Consider the following 20,686-nt stretch of genomic DNA (forward strand, 5'->3'; position numbering starts at 1 on the left):
TGAAGTCTAACGCCATCATCCTCACAGTTCAGAGCATTTCCAAGTTATCAGAAGTGGCAAAATGGTGCCCTGTACAAGTTAAGGTCATTAATACAGATCAAAAAAAGCAGTGTCCACATACCAAACCCTGGGGAGCTCCACTCTGATATATGCCTCCAGAGCAGAGAGGAAGAAGCTGTTCCTGCTTATACAAGAGAAAAAGATCAAACGGGCATATCTTAATTTGCAAACTAGGCAAGGGTGATGTGAGAAGAAACATTTTTTCACTGAGCGAGTAGTTTGGGTCTGGAAAGGCACTGCCTGGGAATGTGGGGAAGGCAGGTTCCATTGAGGCATTCAAGAGGGGCATTGGATGGTTATTGGGATAGGAATGGGGTGCAGGGATGTGTGGAAAAGGTATGAGATTGACACTCAGTTTTAGAACCGGTAGAAGGATGGGCAGTAACAATTCTTTGATTCGGTACAAAAAAGCCACCATTCTGTTTCCAGCATTCAGCCAACTCTGTAGCTAGGCCACTTCTATCCCTGTTATTCCACAGGTCCCAACCCTGATGACAAGAATATTAATTGACCCTCTCAGTTACCTCATCAAAAAAACTCAATCAAGTTCGTTGAACATGATTTGCTTTTAACAAATCCATGCTGACTTGTTTTAATTAATTCATACTTGTCCTAGTGACCACTAAGTTTGTTCCCAGTTATAGTTCTGAAAAGCTTTCCCTCCACTGAGGTTAACTTGACTGCCTTGTAGTTGCTGGGATCATCTTCATATCCTTTTTTGAACATGGGTACAGCACTACCTCTGACCCCATGCCTGCATTGAAGAAGGTTTATGTCTATGTAACTTACCTCCACTCTCAATCCCTTGGCTTCTTCATATCTCATAGAACCCCTACAGTGTGGAAACAGGCCCTTCGGCCCAACAAGTCCATACTGACCCTCCGAAGAGTAACCCACCCAGACTCATTTCCCTATATTTCCCCTTCACTAACACACCTAACACTATGGGCAATTTAGCATGTCCAATTCACCTGACCTGCACATCTTTTGGACTGTGGGAGGAAACCAGAGCACCCAGAGTAAACCCACGCAGACACGGGGAGGATGTGCAAATCCCACACAGACAGTCGCCCATGTCTGGAATCGAACCCGGGTCCCTGGCGCTGTGAGGCAGCTGTGCTAACCACTGAGCCACTAATTGATCCTAATGCCCCTTTTATCACCCTTTGACTTTTCATGTGGCTATATAAGTCTCTTTGCATACTGTAGCTTTGCCGCTGTTATTTAGTTTTATATATTCTCTCCGAACTTTATCATGTCATCCTGGTATTTGGACATAGGAAAACAGGAACAGGACTGGGCCAGTCAGCCCATTGAGTCTGCTCCACCGTTCAATTAGATCATGGTTGATCATCTGGCTCAATGCCACTTTCTCGCACTATCCCTTGATATCATCAGTCTCCAGAAATAAATTAATTTCTGCCTTAAATATGCTCAATGATTGAGCCTCTGCAGCCTTCTACAACATTCCAAAGAAGAAATGTCTCCTCGTCTCAGTTTTAAACAGCCTACCCCTTCTCCTGAGATTATGCCCCCTGGTTTTAGACTCACCAGCTAAGGGAAGCATCTGATCTACATCCACCTTGTTGAGCCCTGTTAGAAGTTTGTAAGTTTCATTGAGATCACCCCTGATTCTTTGAAACTCAAGAGAATACAATCCCAGTTTCCTCAATCCCTCCTCATCAAACAATCCCACCATCCCAGGGATTAATCTGGTGAATCTCAGCTGCACTCCCTTTCTTGGGCCACTCGAATGAACTCTTCCCATTTCCTCCAAATCCAGTGGTTGGCCATGAGCACCCAGAGGGGACCCAGCTACACCTGCCTCTTTGTGAGGTATATCAAACAGTCCCTCTTCAGTACCTACACAGGCACTGTGCCCCAAATCTTCTGCAGTTACATCGACGACTGCATCGGTGCAGCGTCCTGCACCCAGGCTGAGCTGGAGCAGTTCATCGACTTCACCCACAACATCCACCCTGCTCTCAAATTCACTTGGCCCATCTTGGATACCTCCCTCTCCTTTCTTGACCACTCCATTTCCATGTCTGGTGACAGTCTCCAGACTGATGTTTACTACAAACCCAGAGATTCCCAATAACTATCTGAACTACACCTTTTCCCACCCAGTATCCTGCAAGAACTTCATCCTGTTCTCCCAATTAATCCACCTCCACCCAATCTGCTCGGACGAGGAGACATTCCATTCCCAAGCATCCCAGATGTCCACCTATTTTGAACAACATGCTTTTCCTCCCTCTGTCATCCAGACAGCCCTTCACCACACCTCCTCTATTCCCCACTCCACTGCTCTAAAACACCTCCACTCTAAACACAGTAAAGACAGGGTCTCCTTGTCCTCACCTACCACCCCACCAGCCTCCGTATCCAACACGTTATCCTTAAATACTTGCACCAACTCCAACTAGACCCCACCGCCAAGAGCATCTTCCCCTCCCCACCCTTCTCTGCATTCCGCGCCAGTCTCCCCACCAACACTCCCCCTCCCCCAAACCCTCAGGTACCTTCCCCTGCAACTGGGGAAGATGCAAACCTTGCCGGTTCAACACCCACCTCACCTCCATCCAGGACCCCAAACAGTCATTCCAGGTGAGACAGAGGTTCACCTGCCTCTCCTCCAACCTAGTTTACTGTATCCAGTGCTCCTGACACAGTCTTCTCAACATTGGGGAGAACAAACGGAGAATAAAGGGAAAGGTTCGCTCAGCATCTCAGTCAGACCCGCAGGGGACAACCGGACCTCCCAGTCACCATCCATTTTAATTCCCCTTCCCACTCTTTTCCAACATGACCATCCTCGGCCTCCTCCACTGCCACAATGAATCAGACTGCAAATTGGAGGAACACCATCTGTTCTTCAGCGTGGACAGCCTATTGCCTGGAGGACTCAACATTGAGTTCTCCAATTTCAAATAGCCTTCCTTCCCAGACCCTCCCCCTCCCTTCCATTCCTCTGACCGACCCTTCCTTTGTGCTACCAAGCGGACTCATTCCTTCCATTGACCAACCTGGTCGTACCCTCTACCTGTCTTCACCTATCCCCACCTCACTACCCTGCACCCCCCCACCCTTTTATCTGCAGTTCCCCCTACACCCAACTCCAGTTCTGAAGAAGGGTTACACACGAAACGTTGACTTCTCCACCTCCTGATGCTGCCTGGCTTGCTGTGTTCTTCCAGCCTCCTGCCTATCTACTTTACACCTTTCTGGCTCGTACATCCCTCCTTAAACAAAGAGACCAAAACTGTATACAATACTTCAGGCATGGTCTAACCAAGGCTCTGTATAACAAAATATGTGCACACCTGTGTTGAAATCCCCTTTATTTTAAAGCCAGCGAACTATTTGCCTTCCTAATTGCTTGTTGCACCTGCCTGCTAGCTTTCAGTGATTCATGAACAAGGTTAACCAGATCTCTTTGGATGCTTGCATTTCCCAATCTCACATCATTATGAGAAATATTCTGCTTTTCTGTTTTTTTTAAAAATTGATCTGACATCTGCCATAAACCCCCTTGTTCTGCTTAATCATACTCTCAATCTTTTTCTCCATTCAGAGAGCACTGGATTTGTTTGCCCTACCCTCCCCCTTCAGGGGCATGTACCCTGAGTGCACTCAAACTGTTTGAAGGCAGCTACTTATTCTGTTACAGTTTTGCCTGCCAATCTTTAATTCCAAGCTACTTGGGACAGGTCTCTTCTTATCTCACTGAAATTGGGCCTCCACTAATTAAGTGTTTTTCCTCTAGGTCACTCCTTGTCTTTTTCCATAGCTAATTTAAACCTTATGACATTATGATTGCTGTTTCCTAAATGCTCCCCTCTTGACACTTGACCCACCTCATTTCCCCAGGACCAGATTCTTCTTTCCTCATTGGGTCAGAGCCATACTGATCATGAAAAAGTCTTCTGAGCACATTTCAGAAACTCTTTCCCCCTCTCTGGCCTGTATATTAATACAATTCCAGTCTATATTCAGATAATTAAGTTCCTACATTTGTACTTGCTAATTTCCCAGCAATTTGGCTCCTCTGTATCTTACCCATTAGTTAGTGACCTAGGGAATAAACCCAGAAATGGAACAATGTACTTATTTTGGTTCATAATTCAGAGATTACCTCAAGTTTTACCCCAAATAACAACATTTGCTATCAGCCAAGAGAGAATTTGACATTGGACTAAACAGGAGAGAAAAAGAAATCTTGAAAATCCTTATTTTATGTTTAAAAACAGACAGGCATGTTGCTTCAGAGCCAAAATTCTCCAGATCACAAGGTGTACACAAGAGATGCCATCTTTCCCAGAATGTATTACAGACATCCAGATGTTGAACCTTTGACCTCTGAGCATCCATTTGAACAGTGGATAATGATTCATGCCCATAGGGATCTCCTGTGATGTCAAGATCTCCTCCTTTCCCTAAATTAAAGCATATCCTGCACATAAACTGCCAGATTACCAGTTTTCGCAGATCCAGCTTCACATACAAAAACTGAAAAAAATGTTTTAAGGATCTGGTGGGTCAAACCTGACGTCAATTTTAAAAAGAATATGAATCCACCATAAACTCCCCACTGGGTTAGTTTGCAACACGGCCCTAAAAAGCAGGAAATTCCTTGCTGTGAAAAGAGGCTTGAGCACCCTTGGCTGGAAGTCCAATAGCATAGACACGAGCCTGAAGAAATGCCCAGTACAGCCATTTGTGCGAAGTGTTGCACTATATAGATGTGATTAAGGTGGACTCTTCAGAAAGGTGAGAGGAAGAGAACAGCTTTGAAAAGCGGGTGTGGTGCAGGACAGTCAGAATCAGCTGGATGAACAGCAAGACAAATGAGTGGGTTCAATCACGTGGAAAGTCTCAGGAATCAAAATAGCTGTTCAGTCCAGTTGTGATATTAAAGAGTTAATTTGCTCTGCTGACCTGCAGGAAATTGGATGTCCTGAGGCTAGGATGAGATGCCTCTGACTTGCGGATAGATTGTAAGAAATTTACATTATCATCTCCGATTATTCAGAGCCATTTACATTGCCATTTCCTTGCCATTCAGAGCAATTTACATAGTCATCTCCTACTATTTACATTTTCATCCCTTATTCAGAAATCAATAAGAACATTACATTGGAATTTGACTATTCCCCTATTGTTACAAAAATATACAATTCACGCCAGAGCTGGCCATTAAGGGATGATTTGCATTCCATGGTTTCTGGAGATGATGTGGTCACTGTATTGTGTCCTGAGTGGCATGTGACTGTGAGGGAGTGGCTGGGGCGTTGTCTTGCGTGGCATGTAACTGTGAGGGAGTGGCTGGGGGTTGTTTTTAGAGAATTACTGACTGTGATGTAAAGAGTTTGTATAAAGGAAGGACTGTTTCCTTCGTTCAGTCAGTTTCCCTGGACATGCTTTGCAGGCATGGCGAAGGCGAATCAGGGTTTTTCAAAGCTTATATAATACTGTGCTCAATAAATTTTGCTCATTCACAGAAGTTGGCCTTTGCAGTTGCATCAAGTGTGTAAGAATCTCAGGAAAAAAGAACTTAACACAGTGAGAGGGGAAACAAAGACTCAACAGCCTTTTCCTAGCAACAAGTGAAGCAGAAACTGAGGGGTAAGAAAGCCAGAGAAGAAGCAAGACAATGGTGCTGGTCCCACAAAAGCTATGGTACAAATGACCAAGCAAACTGTGCAGAGTTTGGTGGTCGTAGCAATAGGAGACATAGATATTGATCCATCCAAGCTAGCTTCAACCATAGGCCGAAATTGACATGATCCAAATTCAGCCATGGCCATGACAAAGCCTAGCTGAACCAACCTACACACATTGTTACAACCAAAAGGAACACTAGGCCCAGAATGAGACATAAAATCTGGACTCCAGGGATTTAGAAACAAGTCATAGTTGTCCCTCTTCCTCATCATCCAACGATGTCCCTTGCTCCAGCCCCAACTTTCTGAGACTCACAGTGGACAGGTGAAGGACCTGGACAGTAACTCCAGAACCAACTTCTGACAGTTTGCTGCTGATCAAAGAGGGTGCAGATCAGATGCTGGGATGTCAGTCACTGGGTCAGGTTCTCCTCCTTCTGTTTACAATCCAATCCCCATTCGACTGCAACAAGACATGGTTAAAAGGGGCAAAAGTGAATAGGGTAAACATTCCAGCCTCCACTAACGGTTCAGCAGTAACTAGCAGCAGCATGTGGCCTGGGTTAGTCCCAGGGTAGGGCCCTAATCTGTTACTAACTGAGCCAGACAGCTGATGCAATTAACCTCAGTATACTGAACCAGAGAGAAGGAGAAAAATAAGTCACGATTCTTGCTTCAGAGTTATCATCGAGTGATATGTCTGTGGTTTCTTTGTATTGTGGACATGCGTGCACATGACTGCTTGCGTGTACGAGATTGCACATGTTTGTGTACACTCGTGATTGCATGTCTGTACATGTGATTACGCGTTTGCTTGTGTGTATGATTGCATGCATATGTGCATGATTACATGCATTTGGAGCATGCATGATTGTGTGTTTGCATGCATGTGCACGATTATATATTTTGCGTGCATGATTGCATGTGTGCACATGTAGCTGTGTGCATTTGCATGCACATCTACACGTGCCAATCTTTGTCCATGCCCATGTCGCATCCATGTAATTACTTGACTGCATGTCAAGTAGACATTTACATACGTGTTGATATGCTGGTTCCAGTGCCTGTTGATGTGTGATGTTAAGTCAGTGCATGCATGTTTCTCAAACTGGCCCCTGCTGCATAGATACCCGGGTAAGATATCGTGGATGGATGGCAGCCAGGGAGCAAATACCAGCCAAAGTGGAGGGAGAGAGCTGGTGGAGGCAGAGAGGAGGGCACAGCAGGTGCTAAAAACTGGAGATCAAATAAGAGCAGCTTCCTCAGCCCCACTTGCAGCAGATAAACATTGAGCTGGTCGAGTCTTCATATACAACATGACCAATAGCTGCCCAGTAAACATGAAAGTGGAAAGGGATGACTGACAGCCAGAAAATTAATAAGAGGGAAATGAGTTGTCTCCTTTCATTCCACTTTTCCAGAATGGCCTATAGGAAAAACAAACCCCATCACCACAGTTCAAACTTGGCTTTGTCAAGCCAAACCTGTGTATTTTAATGTGTGGACCCTTTAAATTGTTTTGCATATACTCACATCTTTGCAGAAAGGGCAGGTCAAACATCAGTGAGTTTTTTTTTTAAATGCGTATCCACGACTAGACCAGTATTTCAATTCAAGAATCCCAGAATGACTCATTCCAAAAGGCCATTTAGTCCATAGTGCCAGTGCTGGCTTTTTAGTATGAAGTCAGTCAGCTTCCTCCACCATGGGGTTCTATCTCAGTGATTTCTTTTAAAAGACAGAGGTGTTAGTTTAATATTCTTCAGATTCTTTTTATACTTGTTAATCTATGGGATATATTGCGGGTGAGGCTTGCAGTAATTAGACAAATGAGAGAGTTAACACCACATTTCTTAGCAAAACAAACTGAGATGCTGTACATGGCAACTTTGGACTCTACACAAAACATTAACAAATTTGATTGTTTTTATTACTATAAACCCATTTTAAACACAGGCGTTTTGAAGAGTGTAGTGATTGTAACAAGGTCAGCCAGGTAGACCTCATAGAATGAGTTCCCTGATTGGACCAGATGAACAGCCCCAATCAAGGAGCCTTGGCGGACATAAAAACAGCAGTGTCAGCAATTCTGCTCACTCAGAGCTGGCTCTTAAAGGAGATGGGTCAGTGTCAAAGACTCTCCATTTGTGTCAGGGAACTGACTCTGAGCTGGCTGCCCACATGCAGTGTGTACTGCTGCTGTTGGTTTCTGTTTTTATTTGGGGAACTTGATTCCTAAACAGGCAGAATTATATGGCCAGTTTGTTAACTGGTATTCCTTTTTTATTGAGGACTGATTTCTAAACTGGCTGATTTACATAATCAATGTGTTACAAGTGTATTTGAGTTCTCATTAGGGAACTGTTGTTTCACCGGCTGGTTACAGCCTGTGTGTTACACTTTTCTTCCACTTTGAGAAAAGGACATTATTGGGTTTGTGGCAGGGCTTAGCCCTTGCACTCTGGTTTTCTTTCTTTTTCTTTTGCATGTTTGTTTTCACTTCTTTTGGTGTTTGGACTGGGCTCCTGTGAGTCAACTGCACCTTTCCAGATGAACTGTTCCTGTGTGGGTAGGCCTGGCCCTCTGTGGGTGGACTCGGCCTCTGTAAAGACTGAACACCTGTGTGTGTGCTGGGAGGTGAACATCTGCTGCCTTCAGGAATGGACTCTGCCTTCGGGAGTTAACTGCCCCTTTACAATGTACCATGTCAATTTGAGTGGGCCTGGTTCTCTTATGGATGGACCAGGCCTCTATGGAGACTGAACATCTGTTGTGTGCTGTGGGATATGCATTTGCTGCCTTCAGGACTGGATTCTGCACATTGGACTGGACTCTGCCTTTGGTTGTCGACTCTGTTTCTGGCAATGGTCTCTGCATACTGGAGTGGACTCTGTTCCTGGTAATGGACTATGTACACAGAAGAGAACTGTTATGGTAATGGACTCCTGTGTACCAGAGGGGACTCTGTTTTTGGTAACTGACTTTGCCTTTTTGTTTATGGGTTTATCACCTGCACTGTCTTTTATGTCCCTGGGTCTGGCAGGCCTTACTGAGCTGGGAGGCTCAGGTCATCCTGAAAGCTGTCACCCCGAGAGCCAGAGGGTGGGTAGGTCATCCTGCGAACCTGTTGGTAGGCTGTCCCGAAAGCTGAAGGGTGGGTAGGCAACCCCGATGCCAGTCGCCCCGAGAGCCAGAAGGTGGGTAGGCTGTTCTGAGCGCTGTCATCCTGAGAAGGGGTAATCGGGACAGGCTGTCCTAGAGGTGGTCGGAAGGTGTGGCAGAGCAGCTGAGCGCCAGAAGATGCATGGAGGCAGGCCAAGATCTGGAAGGCTTGTGGGCTACCCTGCACACTGTCGTCCCTGGGGAAGGGGACTGGCTGTCCTAGAGATGGCCGGAAGGTGTGTCAGGGTAGTCCATGGGCCAGATGGCGCATCGGGGTGGGTGAGCACCCAATGGTATGTAGGGGCAGACCGAGAGCCGGAAGGCGGGTAGGCCGTCCTCAGCGCTATCACTCCGGGCAGGTACCGCGGCGGACTGTCCTAGAGGTGGTCAGAAGGTGCTGAGGGCGGTTAGTGAAGCCGGAAGGCGGGTAGCCATCCTCAGTGCTGTCACCCCGAGCGGGTACCAGGGCGGGCTGTCCTAGAGGTGGTCGAAAGGTGTGCCAGGGCAAACCAAGAACTGGAAGGGGCATGGGGTGGATCAAGAGCTGGAAGGTGCAAAGGGGCGGACTGCCTTAGAGTGGCCGGAAGGTGGGAGGGATGGGGGGGGGAGGGTGGCTTTCTGGGGGTCTTATTGTATGCACTGTTTCTTATGTAATTGGACTGTCTTATATGTCCTTGTCATTGTTACTGTTTTGTAATGATTGAAACTGGGATTTGAGGTTTGCCTCATTTCCTTGAAAACTAGTTGAACGTTAGGGTTTGGGGCTTGGCTTTGCCATTCCTCTCCCTTGTAAAATTGCTGTTTCTCTGTATACAGCTGTTAATGTTAATTGTTTTGTAAACTGTGAATTGTTCAATAAAATTTTAAAAATAAATAAACAGGACGGTCAGAGGTTCTGTTCATTGTGAGAGCTGGATCAGTGTCAAGGACTCTCCACATGTAAAGAAAAGGTGACAGGATACGGCCTCTGTGGAGTTATTTCAAAGAGGTCTGAATCAGCAGTAATCCAAGCTCATTAGCGAATGCGAGTCAACTCATTTTTATTCATTCATGATTTTGCAAAAGAGAATCAAGCATTATGGGTAAAAGGCAAGAAAGTGGAGTTGAGGATAATCAGATCAGCCATAATCTCATTGAATGGTGGTGCAGATTCGATAGGCTAAATGGCCTAATTCTGCTCACCTGTCTTAGGGGATGTAGGCATCACTGGCAGGGCCAGCGTTGGTTGCCTATCCCTAAGTACCCTTAAATTGAAAGGTTTACTCAGGCCATTTCGGACGGCAGTTAAGAGTCAACCACATTGCTGTAAGTTTGGAGTCACATGTTGGCCAGACCAGGTAAGAATGGCACTTTCCTTCCCTAAAGGATATCAGTGAACCAGGTAGAGATTTGTAACAACTATGGTCACCATTACTGAGATTAATTTTCAATTCTAGATTTACAAATTGTAAGTAAATTCCACCATTGGTGTGGTGAGACTTGAACTCCTATCCCCAAAGCATTAGTCAGCGACTTTACCGCTCCACCGACAGCTCTTCATAGAAAACTGACTGCATACTAAGATTTTATACAAGATATATGGTGGGCAAGTTGTTGGACGGAATTCTGAGGGACAGGATGTACATGTATTTGGAAAGGCAAGGACTGATTAAGGATAGTCAACATGGCTTTCTGCATGGGAAATCATGTCTCACAAACTTGAGTTTTTTGAAAAAGTAACAAAGAGGATTGATGAGGGCACAGCAGTGGACGTGATCTATATAGACTTCAGTAAGGCATTCGACAAGGTTCCCCATGGGAGACTGGTTAGCAAGGTTAGATCTCATGGAATACAGGGACAACTAGCCATTAGTCTCGAACACAGAAGACAGAGGGTGGTGGTGGAGGATTGTTTTTCAGACTGGAGGTCTGCGACCAGTGGAGTGCCACAAGGAACGGTGCTGGGTCCACTACTTTTCATCATTTACGTAAATGATTTGAATATGAACATAGGGGGTATAGTTAGTAAGTTTGCAGATGACACCAAAATTGGAGGTGTAGTGGACAGTGAAGAAGGTTACCTCAGATTACAATGGGATCTTGACCAGATGGGCCAATGGGCTGAGGGATGGCAGATGAAGTTTAATTTAGATAAATGTGAGGTGCAGCATTTTGGGAAAGCAAATCTTAGCAGGACTTATGCACTTAATGGTAAGGTCCTAGGGAGTGTTGCTGAACAAAGAGACCTTGGAGTGCAGGTTCATAGCTCCTTGAAAGCGGAGTCGCAGGTAGATAGGATAGTGAAGAAGGCGTTTGGTATGCCTTCCTTTATTGGTCAGAGTATTGAGTACAGGAGTTGGGAGGTCATGTTGTGGCTGTACAGGACATTTGTTAGGCCACTTTTGGAATACTGTGTACAATTCTGGTCTCCTTTCTGTTGGAAGGATGTTGTGAAACTTGAAAGGTTTCAGAAAAGATTTACAAGGATGTTGCCAGGGTTGGAGGATTTGAGCTATAGGGAGAGGCTGAACAGGCTGGGGCGGTTTTCCTGGAGCGTCGGAGGCTGAGGGGTGACCTTATCGAAGTTTATAAAATCATGAGGGACATGGATAGGGTAAATAGACAAGGTCTTTTCCCTGGGGTGGAGGGAGTCCAGAACTAGAGGGCATAGGTTTAGGTTAGGACGGGAAAGATATCAAAGGGACCTAAGGGGCAATCTTTTCACGCAGAGGGTGGTGAGTGTATGGAATGAGCTGCCAGAGGAAGTGGTAAAGGCTGGTACAATTACAGCATTGAAAAGGCACCTGGATGGGTATCTGAATAGGAAGGGTTTGGAGGAATATGGGCCAGATACTGGCAGGTAGGACTACATTGGTTTAAGATATCTGGTTGGTATGGATGAGCTGGACTGAAGGGTCTATTTCCATGCTGTACATCTCTGTGACTCTTTGACTCTAACCTGAGTGTTGGCAAACTGTATAGGCATCACCACTGACCTGTGACTTTTCCTTCCTTCACATTAACACTTTTTTTGGCATGACAGCAAATGTGGCAGGACCTTGGCTCCTGATCAGTGCACTCAGCCCGCTGGAAAGTCTGGGTGTGCAGATGCCAGGTCAGCTCTGGGTTGCAAAGCTGCTCCAGTCAAATAGCTGAGAAGCACTCTCTCTTTTAAATGGACATAGTAAAGGATGGCAACGTTGAGTCATGGTTTAAATAAAAAGGTCATACTTTTTTTCCCTCCAAAAACATGCATGCATGGCTGCCAAGATCTGACAAAGTTTTAAATCATAACATTTATTTTTGTAAAAACAATTCATTAAATGCAGTATGACCAAATGAGAGAGATATTGTTTTGGAATTTAAAAGAAAAATCAATGGTTGCAGCAGACTGAACTCCCAAAAACAGTGGACAGTAAGGAATAATGTGGAGGAGGGTTTGGATGGGGGGGGCGTGGAGAACAGAAGGCCAGAGGTCAAGTCTACCAATATTCCCATGGTGATGATTTGTGGGACATGTGGTAGGTTATTTGCTCTTTAATTACCACAAACGTTGCCCCCGGGGCATTGAGTTCAAACCACCACAACTTTATTTGGATTGCCATAGAACTGTTGTAGATTCTAAAATGGCCCACTCTGGTCACCCTCAGGAGGACTGAAGGTGAATCGACTCTCCCCATCCCCCCAGCCCACTTTGGCTCGCCAACCTCAACAGGAAATGCTGCTGGAAGAACACCGAGTTCTATGTGTATAAATACTTGCACAGATGCTGTTACATGTTTCAGACAACTTTACTGCATGCTCTCTCTCTCTCTGATTCTCTCCGCAACAAGCGTTGTCCACTGTGACCTCTCTGTGATCGACAGACAGCCAGAATCCAAGGAATGTGAGGCCTGTGAAAGCGTGTGCGTGTGTGTGTGAGAGAGAGAGAGAGAGGGAGAGAGAGAGAGTGTGAGTGAGTGAGAGCAAGCGAATGAGTGAGAGAGAACAGAATGATCTGCAAAGAACTGCATTTGAAGATCTCAAACCTGTGTTTTGTTGTGGATGAGAATGATACTTTCTGTGGGGTCAGTAGTGTAGGAGGGGAAGTGTGAAGGGTAAAGAGAAAATACCAATGCAGTTTTGTGAGAAATAAAAAGGCCTTGCTTTTTTTTAAAAAAAGTCATCTACTAAAACCTATTTGCTGACAAAGAATATAATTGTGGTACTCTTTGCTCTGCGGGCTGTTTGCCAGCTCTCAGCTTCACACTAACGGAACTGTAGTTCATTCACCTCTCCCCCCCACCTTCCCCTCAAGTCACCACCCCAAAGCAATGACTGGAGAATCCTGAGCCTTTTCCCATGGAATAAGCAGCGAGGAAGCAAAGATTTTGAATCCTGCCCTGCTCCCACTGAATGAAGGTTCATGCAAACCATTTCAGGTTCAAATCATCCTCTCGATTCCCTGCGTAACAGCACCAAGAATGCCCTACACTACACGGATCGCAGTGGTTTAAGCAGCTAGTCCATTGCGACTTAGTCAAGAGGCAATTAGGGATGAGCAATATATGCTAACCTCGCAAGCAGCGCCCACATCCTGTGAGAGCATAAAGAAAAGACAAGTATCGTTATCTGAATGGAGGCCAAATCTGTTTAGTTATCTGCAAACTTGAGCTCATTTGAGATTTTACTGAGCAACATCCTAAAATACACTGAATCCTGTTCAGCCATCACACCTATACTCACTGAAGCTTGGTCTTGATTTTCACTCACATCCTGATTTCCAAATCCCTCCCCTACCTATCTCTGTAAAGTCATCCATCCCTACAAACCTCCAAGCTCCTCCCAATTTTAAGTCACTACGTGCCTTCAGCTGCCTGGGTATCAAGCTCTGCAATCCCCTCCCTTAACCTCTCCACCTCTGTCCCCTCTGAAAAATCCACCCTGTGACCAAACATTTGGCCATCTGTTCTCCCGTCTCCATTACATGTGACTCGGAACCGAATTTTGTAGCTGATAACACTTCTTTTGGGATGTTCAAACTACAAAGGCGCTATATCAATGCAAGTTGTTGTTACCACAATCCCCAAAGAAGGAGAATTTCGTCCGAATATTTCAGTATCGTTGGCATCTCACTGAGCAACGTCAACCCATTTGCAAACTTGTTTGGACAGTACAGTAGCAGAAATTACCACAGTATAAATACAGTTACCAGAGCAATTCACTCCTCATTTTGCAATCAAAGCACAAGATCGCATTCCCCGTTATCTCACACCTTGCTGATCTCAGGTCAAATCCAACTAGTTTGTTCAGGTGACTGGCTGAAAACTCGCATTAAAAACAAAATCACAATGCAGTTATCACACCTCAATGCAGATTACAACATCCCTTTACAATACTTAACCTCGGATTCCAACAAGGAACTGACGATAACTCCACAATTGCAATGGCTTCTCTGAGCTTCCTCACCTTCCATGCTAGCGCAGCTTAAAATCGGGGAATGCCAAAATTATGAATGATAGGTCTGCATCTGAGTGGGGGCAAGGGGTGGACAGTTGTGTCAAGGCTCCCTGCTTTGAGCTTCTAAGTCCTTTAATACCAAACACTGGACAAGAACAGTCTCCTACCTTTGCACTTGTTGGTTGTCTTGTCCAGAATGGCCTTTGTGGAGACGATTTTACCATACCTGTTACAAAGAAAAGGACAATTCAGAAATTACGTAAATCAGCATTAAGGCCATTAGCCTCAGGTTGAGCCTCCAGGGGGAGCCCTGATAGAGAACTGTACTAAGTGGTGCATTTCAGGCAAGGGATTAAACCACAGCTCCATTTGCCAATCCTGAACTCCCCTGGCATTGTTTCAAAGAGGAGCGGGAGATGAGGTGGCGCTCTCTAACCTTCTGACCAATAAGTGTCCCTCAGGCAACATAATAAAGCAGATTATCTGGTCATTATCATGTTGGAGCTTGCTGTGCACCAAATAGCTGTTGCGTTTCCCCCTACATTACACAAGTGCTTACACTTCAACAAGTATTACATTGACTACAAGGAGCTTTAGCTCACGCTGAAGTAGGTGCTATATAAATGCAAGCCTTTGGTTCTCTGTCAAGTCAATGCCAATTCAAAGTCTAGTTTTTGATTCGCTGGTTCAAACACATCATTGGTTTCTGAATGTTCTGATTTCCCATAATCCTCCTGACTAATTTTTAAAAATGTATTTCTACCCAGAAAATTGCTTTCTCTTTCAAATTCTTATGTGGGCCCACCCTGAGGGCTGCATTTCTCAACGTACGAGGTGGTCCCAATCACCATGTAGTCACCCGACCCCCTTCCTTGACGCCTGAGTGACCCCTGCCTAAAGTTCATGGCCCCTTTCCACTGAGAAAACAACCAATGTTATAATGGACCACCCGTATTTTCCAACAAATCTTTAACCAGCTGAGCATGCCTTCCTGCTGACATACATTAGAAAATTATGAAAAGTGGCACTATTGCTCAGTCTATGTACAATGAGACAGAGATTAGCCTTTCGTCGATTAAAATTATTTTACTCAACTCCCCAACATAATTCCAGTCAAAGATACTAAAATCCCATTTGTCCCAATTGGAGAGGTTGTGGTCTTATGTTAATGTCTCTGGGCTAATACTTCAGAGCCCCAGGCTAATGGTCTGGCAACGTGAATTCAAATCCTACAAGTTCATTTTCAAATTAAATTTTAAAATTAGCTTAGTGGCAACCATTATCAATTGCCATAAAACCTCATCTGGTTCACTGATGTCCTTTAGGGAAGGAAATCTGCAGTCCTTACCTGGTCTGGCCAACATGTGACTCCAGACCCACAGCAATGTGGTTGACTCTTAACTGCCCTCTGCCCTAATTGTAATTAGGGATAAGCAATAAATACTGCCAAATCAGTGATGCCCACATCCTGTGAACGAATACAGCGAGAAAAATTATGTGTGTGGAAATGTATAAATGAGGTACCAAAAGGACCCTGGTCCAATTTTAAGTGTCACCTTTTGGGTGGAATGTGAAATTGAGGCCCTCTCCAGTGGATGGAAAAGATCCCAAAAAGGTTCTGGGGAATCCTCCAGTGCTGCTTAACCAGCATCATTGAGCCATGTGTGCAAAGAGACTGTTGCCATTACAACAGTAACTGCACTTCCAAAGGACCTTATCAGCTGTGAAGCACTCTCTGTGTGGTATCCTAAACAATGGTGTACAAGGAGATATCAATTACTGTATACTCCATTCTCACACACCCATGTGATTCTGTCTGCACTGCTATCTCCAATCCCATCTCTCTGCTTCTGATATGTCCGTATCCTATCCTCATCTCACAACAGCCCACAGTGTAGTATGCACTTCCATAAATAGTACTGTGGCCAAACAGCTGTCCAAACAGAAAATCCTCCTCGTATACTCCAACCCCTTCCTCTGCATAACACCTATAACATACCCACAACTTCATTACCCTGCCCCAATGCTCTCCCTGTCTATCCCTAAATCTATAACAGTGTAAAGCATGAAACACCACTTAGTGATCAGCATCATTCACATCTCCTTCGGAACTGAAGCAGTCCAAGGTCAAATGCAGTGGGACCTGGACAATATCCAAGCTTGGCATGACAAGTAGCAAATAACATTTGCGCCACACAAATGCTAGGCAATGACCAACACCAACAAAACACAATCTAACCATTGTCCCATGACATTTAACAACACTACCATGACTGAAACATCCACTATCACCATCCTGGGGGTTACCATTGACCAGAAACACAACTTAACTAGCTGTATAAATACAATGAATACAAGAGCAGGTCACAGAGGCTAGGCATACTGTGGTGAGCAACTCACCACCTGACTCCCCAAAGCCAGTCCACCATCTAGAAGGCCCAAGTCAGGAGTGTGATGGACTACTCCCCACTTGCCTGGATGAGTGCAGCTCCAACAACACTCAAGAAGCTCGACACCATTCAGTACAATGCAGCCCAATTGGTTGGCACTACATCCCTGAAGGAGGAGAAAGTGAGGACTGCAGATGCTGGAGATCAGAGTCGAGAGTGTGGTGCTAGAAAAGCACAGCAGATCAGGCAGCATCCAAGAAGCAGGTGAATCAGCATTTCAGGCATAAGCCCTTCATCAGGAATGATTAATTTCTGATGAAGGGCTTATGCCCGAAACATCGATTCTCCTGCTCAGCGGATGCTGCCTGACCCACTGTACTTTTCCAGCACCACACTCTCGACATTGGCAATGTATCACTGTTTCTTCAGTGTTGCTGGGTCAAAATCCTGGAATTCCCTCCCTAAGGGCATTGTGGGTCTACCTACAGCACACAGACTGCAGTGGTTCAAGAAGGCAGCTCACCACTACCTTCTCTAGGGGAATGAGGGAAAGGCTATAAATGCTGGACCAGTGACACACATTACTCTGAATAAAGTAAAATTAAACACCCAAATCCACTTGATTAACACAAGAGAGGTCAGAGTAAGAATGAGAGAAACTGATACACAAAATAGCAGGATGCTCTCAGTGGGCCAAATAGTCCACTCTTCCTCAGATTTCTCATGTTCAAAGCAAGCAGTCTGCTTTGAACAATTCCCCCCTTCCTAGGAGGGAAAAGGTTACCAGAGTTAAATGAATCAGGAGCCTCTATAAATAAATCTTGTCACGTGCAAAAATATTTCCTGTTCTCGTCAGCTACAGCCTCGAGAGTGCGTATAAATTTCCTGAATGACTCATTCAAGCAAAGGCATCCGTGTGATCTCATGCTCTTTCTCAATGGCTCGGTGTTCATTACAGTTTATTCTGGTGATTAATTGCACTGGTGGCCAAGTGCGTGCGAGAAGCCACAGACTGAACCAGGCTTGGTCTCCTGAACAGGAGGCTGCATCTGTCCCCTTTTCCACTCGCTCTGTCATGCTGGCCACTGAGACCAGAGATCCGGGCACCACCAGCTCAGTCTCGGGCATGTTCGCTGGCTTAGGAAGCCTTCCCTTCACCGACACAACTTCAACGCCAAGGGATATCGCTGCCCAGCCCTGTATAACCCTTTACGGCTCATCAGGGTTACCAGTAAGCAAGCTAGAGCGGAATTTTAGTTGAGTGACCAACCCCCACCCCTTTTTATAGATTACAATGAATTCTACCAAATTACGGCAGAGTGACAGGCCATTTGGCCCATCTGCTCTATGCAAGTGTTCATGCTGCATACAAGCCTCCTGCCACCCTATTTTATCACACCCTTTGTTTCAATTATTGTCTCCCTTGTGTACCTGTTGCATGTTATCTCAGATAGAGTCATAGAGTCATACAGCACAGAAACAGACCCTTCAGTCCAATCAGCCTATTCCTACCACAATCCCAAACCAAACTAGTCCCATGTGCCTGTGTTTTGTCTATATCCTTCCAAACATTTCTTATTCATGTACTTAACTAAATGTCTTTTAAATGTTGTAATGTGTCCACATCCACTTCATCCTCTAGAAGTTCATTCTGCACATGAACCACTCTGTTTAAGAAAGTTTCCCCCTCATCTTGAAATCCCACACACCAGGGAAAAGACACCTGCCATTCACCTTATCTATACCTCCTATGATTGCACCCAAACTTGAATAAGCTGCTGGGCATTCTTTATGCCAGGCTCCACTGGCATCCAACTTCACATGCAGCTTGTGGCCCCCTCCCTCGGCCCACTGAGGGGGACATGTCAGCAAGATTGGTCAAGGCAATGTTCAAAGAGTGTTTCTTGCTAGACAATTGCCGCTGGGGTTGGAGTCTTTTGTGATGCCAGTGCCACGCTGTGGTTGTCATCCTGCGCCAACCACCTTGCACCAACTGTGCAAGCAAATCACCAGAGCCTGAACACTTGCCTCTGCCAACTTCACCCATTAACATTGATAACAGCAATGCCTGTCACTGGACTGAAAGCAGGGCTGGTTGATCTGGGCACCACATCACGTCAGCCAATGCTTGGCACGTTGGTTCCCAGCCGTGCCAAGAGGTTGGTCCATCTAGCTGCTGCAAACATCAACATCTGAAATGCCAGGGCAGCTTGAAGATGTCTGGGCACAGGCCTGAAGAGAATCTGCCTGCTGACTCAGCAAGAAGCAGTGTGGACATCATGTGCAGAGTCCTGTTTTAGTTTTCAAGCTAGCCTCTGGCCTTATATAGAACATAGAAGAATACAGCGCAGTACAGGCCCTTCGGCCCTCGATGTTGCGCCGATCCAAGCCCACCTAACCTACACTAGCCCACTATCCTCCATATGCCTATCCAGTGCCCACTTAAATGCCCATAATGAGGGAGAGTCCACCACTGCTACTGGCAGGGCATTCCATGAACTCACGACTCGCTGAGTAAAGAACCTACCCCTAACATCTGTCCTATACCTACCCCCTCTTAATTTAAAGCTATGCCCCCTTGTAATAGCTGACTCCATACGTGGAAAAAGATTCTCACTGTCGACCCTATCTAAACCCATAATCATCTTGTACACCTCTATCAAGTCACCCCTAAACCTTCTTTTCTCCAATGAAAACAACCCCAAGTGCCTCAGCCTTTCCTCATACGATCTTTCTACCATACCAGGCAACATCCTGGTAAACCTCCTCTGCACCCGTTCTAGTGTCTCCACATCCTTCCTATAGTATGGCGACCAAAACTGCACACAATACTCCAGATGCGGCCGCACCAGAGTCTTATACAACTGCAACATGACCTCAGTACTCCGGAACTCAATTCCTCTACCAATAAAAGCCAGTACGCCATATGCCTTCTTCACCGCACTATTTACCTGGGTGGCAACTTTCAAAGATCTGTGTACATGGACACCAAGATCCCTCTGCTCATCCACACTACCAAGTATCCGACCATTAGCCCAGTACCCCATCTTTTTGTTATTCTTACCAAAGTGAATCACCTCACACTTAGCTACATTGAACTCCATTTGCCACCTTTCTGCCCAGTTCTGCAGCTTATCTGCCACATGTGGTGTGTAAAGTCTGCCCTCGTCCTCTCAAATGCATCAACTGAAGCTCAACGTGAGCTCTAGGAGCAGCACTTCATCTAGTAGCCATTGTTAGTTACAAAACCAAAAGCAATAATCTCATCACATACCCATTGCATCTCTTTTCTTGGACAGCAGATAGTGGCAATAGCTCTATGTCCATATGTTATTTTTTTATTTGACCCATTAGCATCCCCTTTTGTCTTGCACTGCAAACCCTTTGGTCACTTAATCTCTCCTGCCTCCCATCCATCACAGACCTTCCCTTGTTTTATCCTCTTTTATCTTCCCTTTAGTCTTATCACTACCTCCTTACTTGCTTTAAATCTGTTCCATGTTGGCCTGTTCTGATAGGTCCTCAACCTGAACACTCACTCTCTCTCTCTCTCTCTCTCTCTCTCTCCACAGAGGCTGCCAGGCTCATCAAATGTTTTTATTCCTCTTTTTATTCCACCTTTTCGGTCTCTACGGGATGATGCTCTCTTTCTGTGCCATTGCTGGTGACCTCCCCAAGAACCTGTGTTGCCAGCCAAATAAGTCACCACTATACAACAATGAGGTCAGAGATCAGGAAACAGCACCCCAAAAGAGAGATAGCAGACATCTCTCTATAGTGCGGGCATTGCTTCAGAGTGGGTTCCCAGAATCTGTTGGCACCACTGTGGCTGCTGAACTCAACATAAGTGCCTTTCGCCTTCCTCTGTTCTGCTCCGATAAGATGCCTCACCTGTAACCACACACATAGTGACACTGAGGCCGGATCGGAATTATGCCAGAAGGTAAGGCCGGCAGCAGCCCTCAGATAATATGAAGAATGTGGTTGAAT

General features: G+C 45.5%; 1 protein-coding gene across 7 annotated transcripts in view; it reads right to left on the reverse strand.

Annotated features, from left to right (window-relative positions):
* Positions 1-20,686, reverse strand: part of LOC122543290 (RNA-binding motif, single-stranded-interacting protein 2-like) — a 261,569-nt gene that overhangs the window by 95,700 nt on the left and 145,183 nt on the right. For all 7 annotated transcript variants that reach the window (XM_043681795.2, XM_043681792.2, XM_043681793.2 and 4 more), the window contains exon 3: positions 14,474-14,532. In XM_043681795.2, the coding sequence (XP_043537730.1) occupies positions 14,474-14,532 (59 nt within the window). The remainder of the gene's footprint in view (positions 1-14,473; positions 14,533-20,686) is intronic.

The sequence above is a fragment of the Chiloscyllium plagiosum genome, unplaced genomic scaffold (assembly GCF_037043375.1).
Source record: "Chiloscyllium plagiosum isolate Xiang-an unplaced genomic scaffold, Cpla_swu_hap1 HiC_scaffold_53X, whole genome shotgun sequence".
Taxonomy (NCBI): domain Eukaryota; kingdom Metazoa; phylum Chordata; class Chondrichthyes; order Orectolobiformes; family Hemiscylliidae; genus Chiloscyllium; species Chiloscyllium plagiosum.